The sequence below is a fragment of the Pan paniscus genome, chromosome X (genome assembly GCF_029289425.2).
Source record: "Pan paniscus chromosome X, NHGRI_mPanPan1-v2.0_pri, whole genome shotgun sequence".
Classification (NCBI taxonomy): Eukaryota; Metazoa; Chordata; class Mammalia; order Primates; family Hominidae; genus Pan; species Pan paniscus.
In genome coordinates this window covers 122,821,595-122,840,944 of record NC_073272.2, presented here as the reverse complement: position 1 = coordinate 122,840,944, position 19,350 = coordinate 122,821,595, and the positions used below count along the sequence as shown (strand labels likewise).

Sequence of the window (19,350 nt, the reverse complement as noted above, 5' to 3'; positions counted from 1 at the left end):
AGCTGGCTCAGACTCCATTCGTGAAGCTACCTCTTACTGGTCCTCTTTATCATGTGACCTTTTCCAGAAAGTTCCATTCTCACTCCTCCTCTCTGATAATAACACCCACGAGTGGCACATAGCTCCCTCAGCCAATCAGTTCCGACTAGTCCCATGAAGCATCTGCCTATCAGACACACTCCAATTACTGTCACTCAGACTTCTCTCTGTCCCACAGCCCAGCCTCCTCCCTATATTCCATTTTTTCCCTTGTATAATGAATGCTGTTGTGAGTAGAAGTAGAGCAGTGACCAGACAGCAATATATGTGAACACAGACAGATATTTTTATTATCAGAAAATCCAAATCTTTAGAAAAAAGTATATGATGACTAGTTTAAATACATGATAAATGATTTTACAAGCTTTTACTTTTTAATTCATGTCCTTGGCTCAAACAAAGTTGACATTTGGTTTCACGTTCTTAAGTCTTTTTAGTTTGTTCTGACTTTTGTTTCAGGGTTTAAATGCTTGACCTGAACTCCTCATCCAATGACAACTATTCAAAAAAAAAAAAACCAGAAGGCTGGACACGGTGGCTCATGCCTGTAATCCCAGCACTTTGGGAGGCTGAGGTGGTCGGATCACCTGAGGTCAGCAGTTCTAGACCAGCCTGGCCAACATGGTGAAACTCCGTCTCTACTAAAAATACAAAAATTAGCCTGATGTGGTGGTGGGTGCCTGTAATCCCAGCTACTCAGGAGGTTGAGGCAGGAGAATTGCTTGAACCCAGGAGGCGGAGGTTGCAGTGAGTGGAGATCACGCCACTGCACTCCAGCCTGGGTGACAGGGCAAAACTCTGTCTCAAAAAAACAAAAAACAAAAAACAAAAAACAAAAAAAAGAGAGAACCCACATCTTTTTATTTAATACATGATGCATTTTTAACAAGTTTGACTTCAAAGGAAATTTCTGTGTCATGAATTCTATTTCCTCACTGAACTTCATCTGGTATTAAAATAATATATTTTAAAATAGCATTTTTACCGAAAACAAAATGTGTTTCAGTAGACTTGATATTTTTGCGAGAAACAATGGTTCCTTTTGTTTAAGCTGTTTTGCAGCAACTGCTTTCTCCCTTCACTGAATCATAGACTGCTTCAGCAGTTCATTTTCTGCTTGAAAACAAGTTCCTTCTTCTGGCATTTCTCGTCTACCCAAAGACATTAGAATTTTTTGTTCTTTTTTATTTGCCTTTTTATATTTTTAATTTTGAGTGTTTGACTATGGGGATAGTCATGATTTTTCATAAAGTCGGGCTCTGAGAATCTGCTTTTTCAAAAGGATGACATTTACCACACAAATACCTCAGAAAATGAACTTGTTACATTTTGAGGCTTTAGAGTCTGTAAAACAAATTAATTTCTTATTTTATTTTGGCATTTTCAACCTGAATTCACTTTGAATAAGATACCAATGACTCTCCAATTAGACCTTCTCATAGCTCTAAAACTCCCTTCTCTAACCACCTGCTGACTAAATTAACTTCTATATTCCATGTGCGTTGTAAAAAGAATGTGCCTCACATACTGGAGTCAGCTAGCAACCCCATATCAGCTTGGTTCCAACAGTTTCCCAGTTCATGGAAAGCCTTCTTATTTAGTTTACTTGGAATAATTTGGCTTATTTTGCTTTACTGTTGTGGAATATATTGCTGTTACACTCTACGTGTAGGAATGCAGGATAAGCTTACTCAATGTTCTGTTAAATTGAACACTTAATAATTTTCCAGATATCACCTTTTGTTGGAACTCAAGAGTTATAAATGGCCCTTGACATACCAAGTCAGCATTTTGACTGAGCTCCTCTCTACCCCAAATGCAAGGGAACCAATAGTTAAGCAGGAATATCATTGCCCTATTCAGCCTAAAGAAGTTACAGAAGATGAATCTTCATCCTTCTACGAAGGAGAACCCTTAGGATTAAAGGTTCTCTTATAAAAGGGAGAGGAGAAATGTCAGAGGCATTTGAACCAGAGCAACTCCATCATGAGTAGGGGCTGGGTAAAATAAGGCTGAGACCTACTGGGCTGCATTCCGAGGTGGTTAGGCTTTCTAAGTCACAGGATGATATAGGAGGTCAGCACAAGATATGGGTCATAAAGAACTTGCTGATAAGCCTGCTAAATCTCACCAAAACCAAGATAGCAATGAGAGCGACCTCTGGTTGTCCTCATTGCTACACTCCCACCAGCGCCATGACAGTTTACAAATGCCATGGCAACGTCAGGAAGTTACCCTATATGGTCTAAAATGGGGAGGAACCCTCAGTTCTGGGAATTGTCCACCACTTTCCCAGAAAACTCATGAATAATCCACCCCTTGTTTAACATGTAATCAAGAAATAACCATAAAAATGGGCAACCAGCAGCCCTAGGGGCTGCTCTGCCTATCTTTGTTCCTTTACTTTCCTAATAAACTTGCTTTCACTTAAAAAAAATAAAAAAAGAATGTGCCCCAAAGCAAGGTGATTACATTCCTTTAAAATCTCTTCTTTTTGTATCCCTTTCTCTAATTTAGACTTACGGAGTATGAGGCCCAAGCATCTAATTCAACAGGTGATTTTGAAGTACAGCGGGTTTGAGAACCACTGGCCTAGATTATTGTCCTAGCTTCCTAGTTGGTGCTCTGATTTCTCTTTTTTTCCCTCTCCAGTTTATTCTTCACATAATAAATTTACCTTCCTAAAATACCAGTTAGTGTATAAGACTCCTTTCTCAAAGGACTGCAATGAGTCCCTACTTTCTATTAACAGCCAAATATCTTAACTTCATTTTCAAGGATTTCCATTATCTGTTATCTTCTGCTCCCCTGGCCTCATCTACACCATTTCCTTCAACAGACCTCATGCTCTAGCCACATCATGCACTCTTTTAACATTGGTATCTTTGTTCTCTTTGCCTACAAAGGGCCCCTACTTTATTACTTACAACTTTAGGTGCCTCTATTGAAATTTCATTCTTCAAGAACCATTTTCTTTTCTTTCCTTTCTTTCTTTTTTAATTATTAATATTATTGTGATTGATAAATCATAATTGTGTACATTTATGGGGTACAATGTGATGTTTTGATATACATATACAATGTGAAATGATTAGATCAAGCTAATTCACATATCCATCACCTTGCTTACCTACAATTTTTTAAGGTGAGACATTTGAAATTTACCCTCTTAGTTTGAAATATATGATGCATTATTATTGCACCCTGCTGTGCAATAGCTCTCAAAACCTATTCCTACTGCCTGTCTGAAACTTTGGACCTGTTTATTAACAACTCCTCATTCCCTCTCTCCTCACCCCCTAGCCTCTGGTAACCACCATTCTGCTCTCTACTTCTATGAGTTCAACGTTTTAAGATTCCACATATACGTGAGATCACGTGGTATTTGTCTTTTTGTGCCTGGCTTATTTCACTTGACATAATGTCCTTTAGATTCATCTATGTTGTCACAAATGACAGGATTTTCACCCTTTTATGGCTAAATAGTATTCCGTTGTGTACATATACCACATTTCCTTTATCCATTTGTTCATGGACACTTAGATTGATTCCACTTCTTGCTTATTGTGAATAGTGCTGCAATAAACATAAAGTGCAGATAACTCTTCAATATGCTGATTTGTTTCTTTTGGATATATGCCCAGCAATGGGATTACTGGATCATATGGTAGTTCTATTTTCAGTTTTTTGAGGAACCTCCATACTGTTTTCCATAATGGCTGCACGAATTTACATTCCCACTAACAATGTGCAAGCATTCCCTTTTTTCTGCATCCTTGCTAACATTTTCAATTAGTGAAATAATGGTTAAGAACATCTATATCAAATTTGTCCCTGTATCTTCTAGTAGGTAGTAAGGGGGCTAATTGTGCTCCTTTATCCTCCCCCTTCCCAATGATTACATAGGCTATTGTACATATGGATGACTGTTTATGGATTTTTGTCTTATTATTGCATGACTTCCCATGCCTTCTGTGCAATAAGTATATGTGTATACTCTACAACATAGGTGCTAAGTGACTCTAAGGTCCCAAATTTCCTGTTGTGCTATGGAATTTCTGTTAAGCCTATCTTATTATTTCATAAGGATTTTAATAATTAAGGGTTGATTACAAGTTCAATGATTTTTGTGTGCTCGGACTAAACTTATCGAATTCTAGTGCTGTTTGCATTTCACCAATTCTATTTGGTTGCAATCGATGGTTTTGTTGGCTAGCCATGTTAGTATCCTTTCCTTTGGTTTGAATGGTAATCTTTGTGTGCAGTGGGAAGAGATTAAAAGATATGAGAGAAGGCAGGGACAGATTGGAGGCAATCCTACTGCTTATAGATAGGGTGAATTGAAATTCTGCTTTCTCACTTTCTGCGTTCTAAGTTTTCTGTACACTTGACTGCTTCTGTGCAACAATGGTGATATTTGTTAGAAATATGGGTATAATATCCAGAAGTGATTCTTCTGAAACAGAAACTACCCATTTTGATTTGTAGGTTCTGCTATATTTCATAAATTGCACCACTTCTCAATCATATCATGTCTGATTGTTTGATCAGTGCATATTTGCTCACATCTGAATGCAGCTATATAAAACCAACATGACCTTTATGCCTAAGCAGTTCATGCAGGGTCTTGTAAGCTTCTGTTGATTAACTCTCCAAAGCCATCTTTCACATAGACACTGGTTACACAACTGTCATCCAAACACAGACCATCCATGATTTGAGAATAGCCCGACAATTCAGTCTTCCAAAGATCCAAATGACTTTGGTATTATCCCATCTTTGTTGATTTTCACATACTGAAATTCACTTTACTTTTGGAAGTGTGGATATTTGAGAGTTGGAAATAAATATATCCAAGGCTTACATTAAGTGCATTTATTTTCAAGGTATGATGTGGAGTTTTCCTTCATACAGTACTATTATTAGGGCACATTTTGTACAGGGGGAAAACAGAGACAAGATAAGTTGGGTGACTTTTAGGAGTTGATGATAGATTATGGGTGAGAAAAGGTGGCTTGCCTATAGGAAAGATAAAAGCAGTAGAATGAGGGTTGGAAGGCTGCCAAAGACAACTATCTATCTCACATTTTGGATGAAGACTGGCTCTGCCTTTGGTGCCATTTGTACTGTTCATCTGGGTGATGCTTCAGTAAAGAAATGCATAGTAATTGTGGTGATTCAAGTTGTCAGGTTGCTAATGAGAGACACAAGTCTTTTTCTAGAAAGCAGATCCACCCTCCTGGGAGGATACAATGTGTAGAGTTGACGATTACACCATATAAATTAGTACTTGATTACAAGTTGCTTATATTGTTCACTCATGATTTTATTCTCTAGTCTGACCAACAAACATACTTAGAAACCTATTAAGTGCTAGCTGTTACAATGGCGAGCCATCTCAAACTTGGTCCTTGCCCTCATGGCACTTCAGTTCAGTGGGGGTTATTTGTATGAATAAATAAATAATTACAACGTGGCATAAGTTCTATTAATGGGGAAATAGCCACTGATCTCTCTCTCTCTCTTTTTTTTTACTAACAGCTTCATTGAGGTATAATTTATATCACATAAAACTCATCCATTTGACACGGATTTTTAAAAAAGCATAAATCAGATCATACCCCTTCCCTGCTTGAAATTCTTCAATGGGCCTTCTGTTGCTGTTGAAAAAAGGGTAAAACTCTTCCACTTGGCATCTAATCTGTCCTGTCACTCATTCTGCTCTACCCAAAATTGCCTTCTGACTGTTCAGGGAAGACATCAAGCTGTTTTCTGCCTCAGGACTTTGGCATGTACTGTTCCCTATGCATGAACTCTCCCTGATTCGTCATGTAGCTGAATCTTTCTCCTCTTTCAGATTATGGTTTCAAAGTCACCTTTTCTGAAAGGCCTTCTCTGGCTACACTATGCAGACTTCCACGGTATTGACTTCCACAATCTGCCTTCTCTTTATTCATTGTCCCAGCACCTGTTCTATCTCAGTGGCAATTATCATAAGCTATGCAAGTCTGGTCTGAACAATACAATTATAAGGTTCTTAAGGACAATACACTCTGTTTTCCTTGCTGTGAAGTGAACAAGTTGTTGGACATACAGTGGTATATATAGAAAAAAACACTTACTGTAAAGACCTTCAGAGCAGTGCTACTCAAAATGTGTGCAGACTGGTGCTGGTTCATTGTTTGTTACCGGTCTGAGATGATATAAGGAAAGAAATGGAGGGTAAGTCTTTACCAACCTTCATAGGAACTTGACAGGGTAATATAATGGCTATTGAATGTAATACTAAAAAATACTGAACTTATATTTTATATATCTTATTTTGCTTATTTCATTTTTTAAATAATTTATTTTTGTTGCATGTTTACTGGTCCATGAAGATCTTGGGGGGAAAAACTGGTTCTTCTTCACAGATAGTTTAGGAAGCACTGTTTTAGAGGACATAATCTGAGAGTTTGGGGAGAAGATAAAATGCTTTTAATTCATCTTGCTATAACATTGGGTAGGAAATGATCTTTCCTTGTTAATTTCAGGCAGGGGAGAGAGAGAAGAGAGACACAGTGCAGTGGTTGACTATAATAAAGGCATTTTGGGAGAGAGAGAATAGGAGTCTCAGACTTCGCAACTTTAAGCTGACAAATGCCTGTGGCTTTCGAAATGCATGGCAGGAAGTTGGAACCCAGCCCAGTCCCCACTCCTCATTCCCTTGGTGTTCTATGTACCATTTCCATTTGGAGAAGAAAGTGAATCCTGAGCTACCAGAGAAGTTGTGCACCAGGAGAGGTGACTGAGCTCCCTGGCATTTGGGACCAGGGGGAATTTTTACCTGCAAGCCCACCTCCCTTGCCTGCAAAGCCAGGCTCCAGCCCAGTGAGCTCTGTGTTTACATGGCATCTGCTGAGGTGTCAGTGATCACAACACGTGGCTTTGAGCATTTGAATTTTTTATTTAGAACACAAAAAATGTCAGAACAAAGAAAGGGAAAGTAGAGAACAGAAGAAGAAGACCTGGAAGGGGAAGAGAGAAGGGAATAGTTGTTATTGGCAAGCAAAACAGCATAACTAAATCTTATTTAAACTTGTTTTCTCTCTAAGCAAAATAGGCCCTTCTGTTTTTCAAGTACATTCTGAGATCTGGTAAGCTGCAGAGTTCACTTCCTCAAGCTTGTTGAAGCTCCTGGCTGCCTGTTTGGGTTCAATCTTATGAGTAATGCTCTTGTTTTAGTAAAATTTTGGAAAAATTAGATGTCATCTAGTACCCCCCTTCCATCATTATTTTCTGGCATAAGTGAGGTTGGATGAGGAGGGAGAGAGAAGACGAAGCATAAGAAAAAAGGGGAATGAAAATGTGTGTGTGTGTGTGAGAGAGAGAGAGAGAGAGAGAGAGAGAAGAGGGAAGGAAAATGGTTGGACAGCAGGGAGTGATGGGGATGTAATTGATGCCTGTTAAGATACAGTTCATGTTGGGCTTTTGGATGGTTTTTTTCAAAACCAGATTCACAAAGGTGTCCTTTTTTTTTTTTTTTTTGAGACAGAGTCTTGCTCTGTCACCCAGGTTGGAGTGCAGTGGCGTGATCTCAGCTCACTGCAACCTCCACCTCCCAGGTTCAAGTGATTCTTCTGCCTCAGCCCCTCAAGTAGCTGGGACTACAGGCATGTGCCACCATGCCTGGCTAAGTTTTTTTTTTTTTTTTAGTAGAGACAGGTTTTCATCATATTGGCCAGGCTGGTCTTGAACTGCTGACCTCGTGATCCACCCACCTCGGCCTCCCAAAGTGCTAGGATTACATGCATGAGCCATCGCTCCCGGCCCAACGTGTCCTTGTTTTTAAAAGCCCTTTTTATCTCTGATCACTTCATCCTCATAAATTTAGAGCTTGTGCTTCATTTATTTACATTTGTGTCTTTGCAAATGCTTTTATATGACCTTTGTGGTGCTGGCTTTCTATCTCACTGAGAAGCTTGGGTGGGTAAAGTGGGAAAGGCGAGGTGCTCTACTAAGAGTGTTACCAATCTAGATAGAAAACTTAGTTTGGCAATGGATTAGCTATGAGACTTTGGGCAAGTTATATATATTTTCTGAGTCCATTTTCTGATATGTAAAAGGCTTAGGAAGGTGGGTGGGCAAGAAGTCTCTCCTCATAGAAGTTCTGAGAAAATTAAATGAAAGTCTAAAGAAAACGGCTAACACATCAGAGAGGAATATAAGATAGATGAACTTTCTTCTATTTTCTCTCCTTGCACAATGACCTGTTTGATTGCCTGTAGCTCTCTACTGCTAACAGCAGACATTACCTAAATTCCTCCACTTAAAGGGTCAGCAATTGTCTCCAACTCTGGTACCAGTATCAACCTAGGCAGGGAAAATGTCAGGTCTTCTAAGGCAGTGGTTAACTGGTGCAACACTGAATGAGCCCTGCTGTGGCTCATGTTCTCCCCTGGGCACTTCAATTGTTTGTGGGTTTTTGTTTTGTTTTGTTTTTGTTTTTGGTCTTATTTGGGGAGTGATGAACATCTGTTGTTGGATCATTCAATCCAGATCCAATTTGCCCTGTGTAATCTGCTAGACTGTTTTTGATTGGTCCTTCAGATCCTCAGCTCTGCTTAGAACTTGGCTAAGAATACTCATATCTATCTTGGTTTTTGCCCACTTGGACTGATTTTAAAGCTTTAGTCTGCCTTATAACTTTATATCCCCAAGGATAACGGGGCTCTGGTTTTGCTTCCCTGTTTGTGTCCTTAGCATTCACCTGGCCTACCCTGGCCCAAACTGAACTCCAAGAGGGAAGAAATGTAGATCTAGAAGTGACAGTGGTGTATTTTCCAAATTCTAGTCATTAGTATACCACCTTTTCAATTTTTTGCCATAGAGGTGGACCATCTGAACTATAATTTACTTAATATTTTTATTTACATTGACTGAGTTTCTTTTATCTATATGTCTACTTTAGCCTCATTGTAAGGAATGGTATCTATAAAATCACAGAATTGCTGGGATAGTTGTTTTTCCAATATGTATTTAATATACATTCAAAACTAATAAGTTAAAAGAGAAGTTTTGCTATGTAGTATCTAAAATCATCTCATGTACATTTTGGGAAATACTGATCTTGTCTACGTCTGCATTTTACAGATTGATAATCAGGTTCAGAGGGGTTTGGTTTGCTATATAGCTAGTTAGATGAATTCTTGGGATTCAAACCTGACTCCTACCTCCTAGCCTCGTGCTTTTTTTTCTTCTTATTGTTATTATACCACACTGCCTCCTGCCTTTGCATCTATTCCTAATATTACTCTAGGGCTCTACACACAGTAACTGAGCTATCATTACTGACATAGGTGAAAAAAACTAAATCACTTTACATAACATGCCTGACAATGCAGTGTAAAGCATCCAGATCCAGGACCTTACCATGAGAGATTGAGAGGCTGCTTGACTGACAGATTGTACACATGATGGCTAACTCTGGGACTAACGTTGACAAACAGCGCCATGTTAGAGAGAGTCCTGGAAGATAAAACAACAATTAATTACAGAACAACTCCTAAAAAATGACATCATCAACTGATACAAGAATTTCTAAGAGACTTACTTGCTCTATTGGGATGTCCACTTCTAGCCTGAGTAGATCACATCTCTGGGTTGTACTCCTGGGGAAATCTTCTGTTTCTTTCCGGGATTTCAACAAGCTAGAATTTTCTGCAGCTCATTGTCCACTCTGAAATGTACATCTTGACCTCTGAGAGGTCTTCGTTAAAGCATTCATGGAATATCCAAGTCTTCTCTCACTTTAGGATTGTTACCAGGGGAAGTTCCATGTAAATGTACAAAGATGTCTTTGCCAGATAGAACTCAGTATCAAAGGGAACTGCAGGAAGTGATTCCAGGAAGCTTAGTTAAGTAGCTTAAATATTCTTGACTCTACATTTGTAGAAGAAAGCAGTGGTTTTGTGCTGTCTGTAACACCAAGACTCACATTGGACTTTGCTCTTCTGTATGTAGATATCCACCCTCAGCTTTCATCCAGCTGGCTCATCTTGAAAGGAAACATCTTCTTATCTCCACTTCCCCTTTTCTTGACCATCCAACTTACTTCCAAATAGTTTTGGTTCTCTTTCTCTGTCTCTGTCTCTCTCTCTCTCTCTGTCTGTCTTTGATGGAGGCATTTGAGGTAATTTTTATCTGCTTTGAAAAAACTGGGAACCATGGACCATAGTAGGGATAATTTGTCTCATTATTATTATCATCAGAGATGAACAGCAGCTCCTATCTCTATTACCCAAATGCAATTTGATATAGAGTACAGGGACTTACACGGCTGAATTCAAATGAAAAGAGGGTCACTAAAGGAAGAGAAAGGGTGGCAGCTCAAAGCATGGTAAAGGAAATCAATTTTCATTACTTAGACTGACATCATACTATACATTACTTTCTTTTTAAAGGAACAGACTTTGCTTGTTCTTGTAGTAGACATTCCCCCAAAGTCTCATAATTCTGAGTTGTGTGTATAGGATTCAGTTTACCATTCTTTTTCCCAACGTTGTCCTAGTGATTTTCTCTTTCAGTTCTATCACTCCATAGACTTTAATTTTTGTCAGGTCTGGATCTCAAAATTGCAATAAAAGCTGATTTAAAAGATTGTCAGTAGGCAAAGGATAAATTCTTGAGATGATGGGTACCCTATTTATCCTGGTGTGGTTATTGTGCATTGCATGCCTGTATGAAAATATCTCATATAACCCACAGATGTATACATCTAGTATGTACCCACAAAAATAAAAAAAATAAAAAAAGTTTGTCAGTAGAAATAAGGAGACCCAGCTGGAATTATAGAATGGGAAAGGCCTTTACAGATCATTGGTCATGGTAGGCCAACTGAGATAGCCATTCTTATGCACGGCTCAGATCGCTCTTTAAGACAAAATCTGTCTCAAAGAATTAAGGTAGCTGACAACCTCCAGCTTCAGGTACCTTCAGATCTGCCTCAGTTTTTCAAGTGGAAGGTGTGTGCTTTCTGGGCTGCTGCCAGCTAATGACTGAACAAAGTTGGGATGAAATGATTTGCCATTTGGAAGAAGCATAGGACTCCTCTATGAGCTATCTTTTGCACTGATCTCTTAGTTGTGTTGGCCAAGATTTTATCAATGCTACAGCACAGTCTGAAGCTTTTCCTATTAAACTTGCTTCCTTTTCCCTTCTGTTACTGGTATAGACCTGTATTGTGGTCTGAAGCTCTCCCTGCCTACTTATGTCCCTTTCCCTTTTATCTTTCACAGGTATTACTCCCAATAAATATCTTGCACTTCTAATTATTATTTGCTTTCAAATGACCCATCCGACACATCAATGACTGCCCCCCACCACTCCCACCTGAGTTAAAGTAATGGAATTGTAACACTGTCTGTAGAGTTGAAGTGACTTGCCCAAGGTCCCTTACCTTGCTAGTAGCAAAGTCAGTTTGACAACCCAAACTTTCTGATCCCCAGTTCAATGTTATATCTCAAACTTAGTCATTCATGTATAAAACAACCAGGTAGGCAAAACCCAGATTTTGCTATATCTCTTTATCCCCCTTGCTATTGTTTACTTGAACATTAAAAACATATTTTACTTTTGTTATATCTCTATTTTAGCCCTGTTTGAAGTAATAGTATCTATACAATTTCAATTTTGATGTGCTAGTTTTATATTTTTCTAATACATAGTAAGGAAATATATTTTCATTAAAATAAAAAAGTTTGCATGCGTATACTACCTAAAGTCACCTCATGTATGGTCAGTGATTGGTGAACCCTGCATTTTTAAACACTGTGCTATAAACCTTGCTGCTTTCTAGGACATACAAATAAGAGGAGAAGGAAAGGGGAAAGAGATGAAGGAAGAAAAGAAGGAAAGAAGAAAGGAAGGAAAGAAAACAGAAAGGAAGGAAAGAAGGAGAGCAAAATATTTTCTGGTGAGAAAGTCATGATAAAAAGTCATCAATAACTGTATCAGGTGCCTTGTTGTGACATCCATATATCCTGACAAGCCACAGTTTAACCTCCATTGCATTAAAAAGTCCTTTATTTGTTGGTTGCCTAAAAACCATATTGAAAATATATGGATGTAATTTAAGAATCAAGATTTCTTCTTCTAAAAGACTAGATTCATTTATTCCCAAAATGGACTAAGTGCTCCACTTAGAGCAAATTATTGGAGAAAAATGCACACTACATTTGAAAACAGCAGCTCTAATCTGCATCTTATAAAGTGTTTGAATGTACATACTCCTAAGAAAGAGGTTTAAGTAACATTTCCTTTTTCATTTAAAACATATTCATTATGAAAACAAAATAAGATATTAGATATTTCTTTGATTAAAAAAATATAAGAATATAATTACAATAATCTTTCACCTTTGTTTCTATTCTTTTGGCTTAAGAGCTTTATAATGATCACGATTCTCTTGTGCTAATGAAACAAAATTGGGGTTAGAACTCATGTAATAACTTAATAGATTTTTAGTATTAGAGCGATAATTTAACATTTCTCTTTCATTTCATGGAGATGGTATTATTCAGAACCTCTGCCAAACAGATATTACTAATTTAGAAGCAATTTTGTTAATTCCTAAATAAATTGTCCTTCCAGAGGAAGAAAGTGTATAAAATAACCTTAATGAAATACTAGCTTCTACAGTGTCACAAATTTTAAAGGCATGGGAAGTTTGAAAGTAAATATTCAAGTTGTGTTTTATGTAAGTAGAAAGGTGGCTATACACTTTGGCAGGGTCATATAATGTACTATGTTGAAACCTACTCTGACATCTGCTCAAAAAGATTTGGTAGTGGTCTGCTTCTGAAAGGACAAATGCAGTACTGATCTGCACATATACTTGAATCAATTGGGAAAGAGTCAGTTTCCTGTGTCCCCAATTCCATGGTTTATATTTCAAACCCAATTAAAATAGTTTACATTTCAAACCGAAATTGAATCTAAAAATAAGTAAAGAATCATATCAAATTATTTTTTAAATTAGGAAAGAATATAGCTGCTTCACAGCTAAAACGACAGCATAATTGAAAGCAAGGCTATTGCATTCAGGTTTTGGTATTTACCGAAGTCATTTCTCCAAGTTTCTGGAGAAAGCATTAGGTACTTGATGTATTTCCTTTTTGGATGATTACAGAAAAATGCAAACTAAATAGGATATATTGCCCAGGGACACTTGCTTGTTCTTACCAGGTTAGCGAGCATGTAGTGATAACCTCTTGAGTGTTTCCCTAGGATCACAACCTGCAGAAAGAAGAAATAAGACATATTGCTTATTCAAGAAGGACATTTTCAATTGCACAATCAGTGGGGTGGCTAGAACAAAATGTTAGAGCTTTTATATACAGGAAAATCACAGTTAATTGGATCAGATTTCTTGTTGTTGCATTTCGCTTTCAACTGGATAAAACAGGAAGACTTGCTAATATCAAACTTAAAATGTCAAAACAAGGGGAAAAAAACTCCCTAAACTTTCAGGTCAATAGCATCACTGTCACTTAAAATAGACGGCAAAAGTGATGAAGCTGAAGATCCCCCACTCATGAACTCGATTTCTGTACTTAGCTTTTGAGATGGAAAATCAGCTGAACTTTGCATACAAAGTAGAAAATAGAATGTAGAGTATTTTTTTTTTTTTTTTTTTGTTATCTGGAATGCTAAGGGAATAGAACATTCAAGGAATGGGGTTAATGGGATTTTCAGGTTAACTGAGGTTGCTTTTGCTTATTGAAAACTTTTCTAAAATAATTATCTTCCTTTTCCTGCTTTAGTTTGAAAGACTTGTAATCACTTGTACATCTTTTGGTGCTGATTGTGATGCTTTAGGGCACTGAGGAGGGATTCCTCTCGAGGACATTTGGCAATGCCTGGTGACATTTTTGATTGTCACAACTGGGAAGGGTGCTACTAGCATTTAGTGAGTAATGGCCAGGGATGTCGCTAGACATCCTACAATGCTTGGAATAGCCCACACAATAAAGAATTCTCAGGCCCAAAATGTCAGTAGTGCTAAGGTTGAGAAACCCTTCCTCAGTATCATCATTCTTACCAAAATTTTTATGAATAATGCTATATTAGTACAAAGTCTAATAATAGGCTTTGTATTAATAAAAATGTACTTTGTACAGTTCAAGAAGTACATTTTTATTATCTCAAAATATGTGAGTGGGCTGAATATTTTCCAATCAAATGTATTGGTTAGAAGTTAGAAGTTTTTGACTAAATAATTGATGTTTATTTCCTTGAAGCCGAATTCACCAAAAACTCTGGCTAACTGAGGATTTTTATTGAGTACTGACTGTGTACAAAGTACTACAATGAGTACCCATGGAGGGAACAGGATAACATAGAGGTTAAAGACACAACCAGAGGTGGAACCAGGTTTTGTACTGGCCTGAAGCTAATGCAATTTTAGGATCTTTCTTTAAAAAAATATAAAATTATGAATGTCATAATTTGGAACAAGGCCTTGGAAAGAAGCTATGCAAGTGAGGGGCCATTAAGCTTAAGCTTTATGATAAATTTCTCTCTGGATGCAGCTATTAAAGGGTTTAGAACAAAGTGAGAAGGCCTCAAAATTGCACATATATCAAACCAGAACTATACATGAAAGATTGTAATAATAATAAGTCTAACTGTCCTTATTTGAGTGCCTAGTATATGCAGGCACGGTGCTAAGTGCTTTATATGTATTTAATCCCCAGAACAGTTTAACAGATTAAGTATCATTAGTCTCATTTTACAGATGAGGAATTTCAGTCAGAGAGAGTTTATGTAATTTTTCCAAGGCCACACAGCTAGGAAGCGGTAAAGCTGGGATTGGAATCTGGGTCCATTTGCCTCTAGAACCCATACTCTTGGCAGTACTTCACATGGTTTCTAAATATATGCTAAATAGCAAATGCTAGTAATTGCTATAAAGTCTTGGACAAGAGGAAGAAGAGATATTTAAGGCCTGATAGGAACAGGGAAGGCTTCATGGACGAGGCAATGTTTAAGTTGACCCAGAGAAGTGGAACCATACATTTGACTATGATGCTGGCATTACAAGCCCTCAAGTCATTTCAACAAGTCATTTTAAGTATGTGTGTGTGTGTGTGTTTGTGTGTGTGTGTGTGTGTGAGAGAGAGAGAGAGAGAGAGGACAAGAGAGCAGTTTTTGATTAATTTAAATTATGAGCCACATTTCTGACTGATTATTTATAGAGGAAATGAAAGGTTAATGAATGTCTTGAGGATGTGATTTCTCATGCTTCCATGACACAAAATGAGCTGGTAGGTATCTTCTGGGATGTATTCTTCAGTGTCCACTTGCGAGAAACATCCTTGCCGGTGACATTTGTTAACTTTTGGTGGCAAGTTGGGACCATACATTTGTTGAATTTTTAATTAACTGACAACTCTCAACATAATAAAACCAGAGGGTTTTGAGTTCTGCTAGAAAAATGAGCAATATTCTTAAAGACATCTGGCAATGCTTAGAGGGGAATAAGGAAGGAATCCCAAGGAAAAGGAATACGTCTTTCTCATCAGAGGCAGAGTTTAGTGTTTTTTTGTGTGTAGAGAAGGTGAGAGGGAGCAATAGAAGACATCAGTGTTGAGAAAAGAACAGTGAGTGAGAACCCAGGACCCCAGTCTTGTCATTTACTAATTCTTTGTTTGTGGGCAAATTACTGAGCCTTCATTTCCTTATCTATAATCTGGCCCTGCCTATATCAGAAGTGTTGCCGGGATCAAACTGGATAATGTCTCCTAAAGTGTTTGAGGCTGGGTGCGGTGGCTTACGCCTGTAATCCCAGCACTTTGGGAGGCCGAGGCAGGCGGATCACCTGAGGTCGGGAGTTTGAGACCAGCCTGAACAACATGGAGAAACCCCATCTCTACTAAAAATACAAAATTAGCCAGACGTGGTGGCAGATGCCTGTAATCCCAGCTACTCGGGAGGCTGAGGCAGGAGAATCACTTGAACCCGGGAGGCGGAGGTTGCAGTGAGCTGAGATCGTGCCATTGCACTCCAGCCTGGGCAACAAGAGTGAAACTCCATCTCAAAAAAAAAAAATGTTTGAAATGCGCATTATTTAAGTGTGTGATGCTATATAAATGTGGGGAGGGGTCATTCATTGAGACATTGTTTCTCAGGTTCAGAAAAACTTGGAGCTATCAAGATACCTGCTTTAATTCAGGCCCACTTTGGTCTGCTCAGAACAAATTTACTTATTTGAAGGTAGCTGTCTTATAACAACACCCTTTCAAAATTTAGCTTTAAACTGGGATAGGAAGCTTATCTAAAGATAGGAACATTAAAGTGTCACAAAGCTGATGTATTGAAGCCCATAATTAATTCCTCATCCTTGCTTTCAGTGCCTTAACTCTTACTTAACATATAGTTCTTACCAATCTTGGTTTTCCAGTTCACAGTAAATTAAAAGCTGCAAACTAGAAAGGGTGTGTGTGAAGGGAGGGACTGATATTAGAAAGAGGTACATTAGTAGCAGTGGAAGTGACAGACTGACTTAAAGGAGAAAGAAGGGATGAAAAAAGGAGACAACATCATACTAGTGCACAGTATAATCATGGATGTTCCCTAAGTCATCAGGCTATGGTTTATTGTGTTCAGTAATCTCTGCTGAAAAACCCAGGGATATGCATATTTTAGGGAAGGTTTCCAGAAGAAATGCTCAAAGTCCCAATACTTAAGACAGTAAATTTCAGTTATCTTGAAATCTTACTTACGTGGAGCAGCTATGATCCTACTGATGTGAGCTACAGGAGGCCTCACCACAAAAAGTGTCATGTTTTGCTCTTGATCTTTCCCTTTTTTGAATTTTTGGTACAGGGCTTATAGGAATAGGGTGGGATGGGAGGATTGTACTTAGTGCGATCCATAATGGAACTAGTTAATGGGAGTGGTTCTTGTTCAGCTCATCCTAAATCTTTGTTCTTTCCATCTGTTATAGATGAACAACGCATAAATTGTACCCTCAGTTACTTAATGACTCTGGTAACCGAAAGAATATTCAACTTTGCTTTTACAGTAATTATAATAGCTCTTTCTGAATTAGTTGCAGAACTTCAAGTATAAAAGCTGTTTTTACAGTCGACCATGAAATTTAAGGAAGAAATAGCAAGTTTCCAAATCCATGTTCTGTATTCACTTTGCTTTTGTAAGATTTGTTGGAGATGATGGATGGCTTGATGTGATAGCAGATATATTAAATGTAATAAGGGGAAATGTGTGAAATATAGATAAAATTTATTGTTTTAAGGAAATTTATTTTAATCCTCACATATAGGATCTGAAAGAAAAAAATGCCACAATCCTTATTCACTGAAGCTTTATCAGTAGAGTTTCATTCGCAGAAGAAAGAGCTCTTACATACTAACACACAGAGTGATGCATATAGCGTCAAATTATTTGTCAAAGAAGTTAGTGAATCATAGTCAACCCATTCTGGGGAGACTTCCTCTTACTGGCCCCCTCCCCATATCCACTCATCTGTGAAATTGGGGGTTGGGTATCACTGAGCAGTTAAAAATAATTCATAAAATATTCATTTGGTTTTCTATGTAAGAGGCCCTTTCCTTTTCAATTTAATGTTTAATCTAGACATTTTCATAATTTTAGAAATTTGAAATGAAATTGCTCCACAAGACTACTTGAGAGAGGCCCACAGATCCGTTGGGAGGCAAAAGCATCTGTTTTTCTATGCTCACATTTTAGAAAAAAATATGTGTGTGGAGAAGTGTGTATGTTTTTTTCCCCCTTAGATCCATCTGGTATGCAGATTAGGTTATTTGTAGACCTAAGTATCTCCTTGTTTGGATTTTCTACATCAGCGCCAAAAAAGGATCTATGTATAAAGATTGATCTTGCTTTGAGTACAGAACAACATGCCTTGATGCTCACCTTACTCTATTTCTCTTTGATTTAGGCATCCTGCAAATGTCTGAGGGGCTAGGAGAGAAGTGTGGGTGTGGGGGGATTGCTGGTTTAATTCACCAAGTTTTCTTCATTTATTGTATGAATACTTTCTCTTTAAGAAAAAGCTATTAGACCACATTCTTTATGTTCAAAGAGGGGATATTTTTCAGCCCCCTTCATTTTTTCCTGCTCTCCTAGTTAATTTTTTTTTTAAAGATACTGTTGTCCTATGGCATCCTATTTACATTTGGCTATGTTGGAAGTTGAATAAGAGGTGTGCTACAGAAATCAGCCTTAAAACATGCCATACTTTACAGAAGAAATCTTCCATATGATAAAAGGCATTCATCTTCATGAGTAAAACCCCCAAGGTACTAAATTGCCTGAGTCTTCGTAAATACATACCAGAAGTCAATTCTGTTAGAATTATTTTCTAATAATCTTAATCTGCACACACATGCTCTCCTATCACTGAATGACAATGCTTCATATTGCAGTCATCTGACTTGAATAAATGTGCTGGATTAGTGAGGCAGAGAAGAGCCAATCACACATACCAAAGTCAGCCCAATGGTAATGGGGGTGGGGGTGGTACAGATGGAGAAAGAAAGGCTGAAGCTTTTTGTAAAGAAGGAAAACGGAAGTATAACCGAGGAATCTCATCAATGCTTATGCTATCTACAGGGAAGCTTATGCAGAGAGAAGGCAATTGAATAAGGCATCAAATAAAATGCTAGGATGTGAGGATTAGAGAACAAGGATTTCACCAAAGAACATGTCTTTGGGAAGTTTCACTTTCCAGACTTTAACATTGCATTCATCATGACTCAATGGAATACATGGAAGATTTAATGCTAAACAGCAGGAGAGGCAAAGAACCAATGCAAATAAGAGGCAATAAATGGCCATGAATAAATTAAAGGAGCAACAGATTATTATTGGTATTGGGGATAAACAGCCATTTAAATACATGTTGACCTTTGTGGGAACACTTCATTGTCTTAATCCTAAAACAGCATTTCTCAAATTTCACTCCTTCACAAACGTCCTTAATGATTTTTGTCTTATCTGCATATCACATGACTATTATTTACTTAATTTTTTCCTTTATAGCTAGTCACTACTTAAATCTAGTCATGTCCAGAGGGATAATATCAATGACACTAATACAAGAAAATAAATACAACTGTATGAAAATAGAATGTATTCATCTAGGTGTCACTGAAAATCCTCTTGTGTACCACCAGGGATGGTGGGAAATATTGCCTTAAAGCCATCATATCTTTAGGGGAGAGAATGTAGATCAGGTTTCCCTGTCCTGATGAAAGGTTAGTTTCCTATTTATGGTTGAAATTTTAA

The 19,350-nt window shown here is 37.8% G+C and overlaps 1 protein-coding gene across 5 annotated transcripts in view; it reads right to left on the bottom strand.

The window, feature by feature from the left end:
- Positions 1 to 19,350, bottom strand: part of GRIA3 (glutamate ionotropic receptor AMPA type subunit 3) — a 307,596-nt gene that overhangs the window by 122,748 nt on the left and 165,498 nt on the right. For all 5 annotated transcript variants that reach the window (XR_004668776.3, XM_008976733.5, XM_003823129.4 and 2 more), the window contains one exon: positions 13,261 to 13,314. Coding sequence is in view for 4 of the 5 variants with exons in the window: in XM_008976733.5 (XP_008974981.1) it covers positions 13,261 to 13,314 (54 nt within the window). In the remaining variant the exon portion in view is untranslated. The remainder of the gene's footprint in view (positions 1 to 13,260; positions 13,315 to 19,350) is intronic.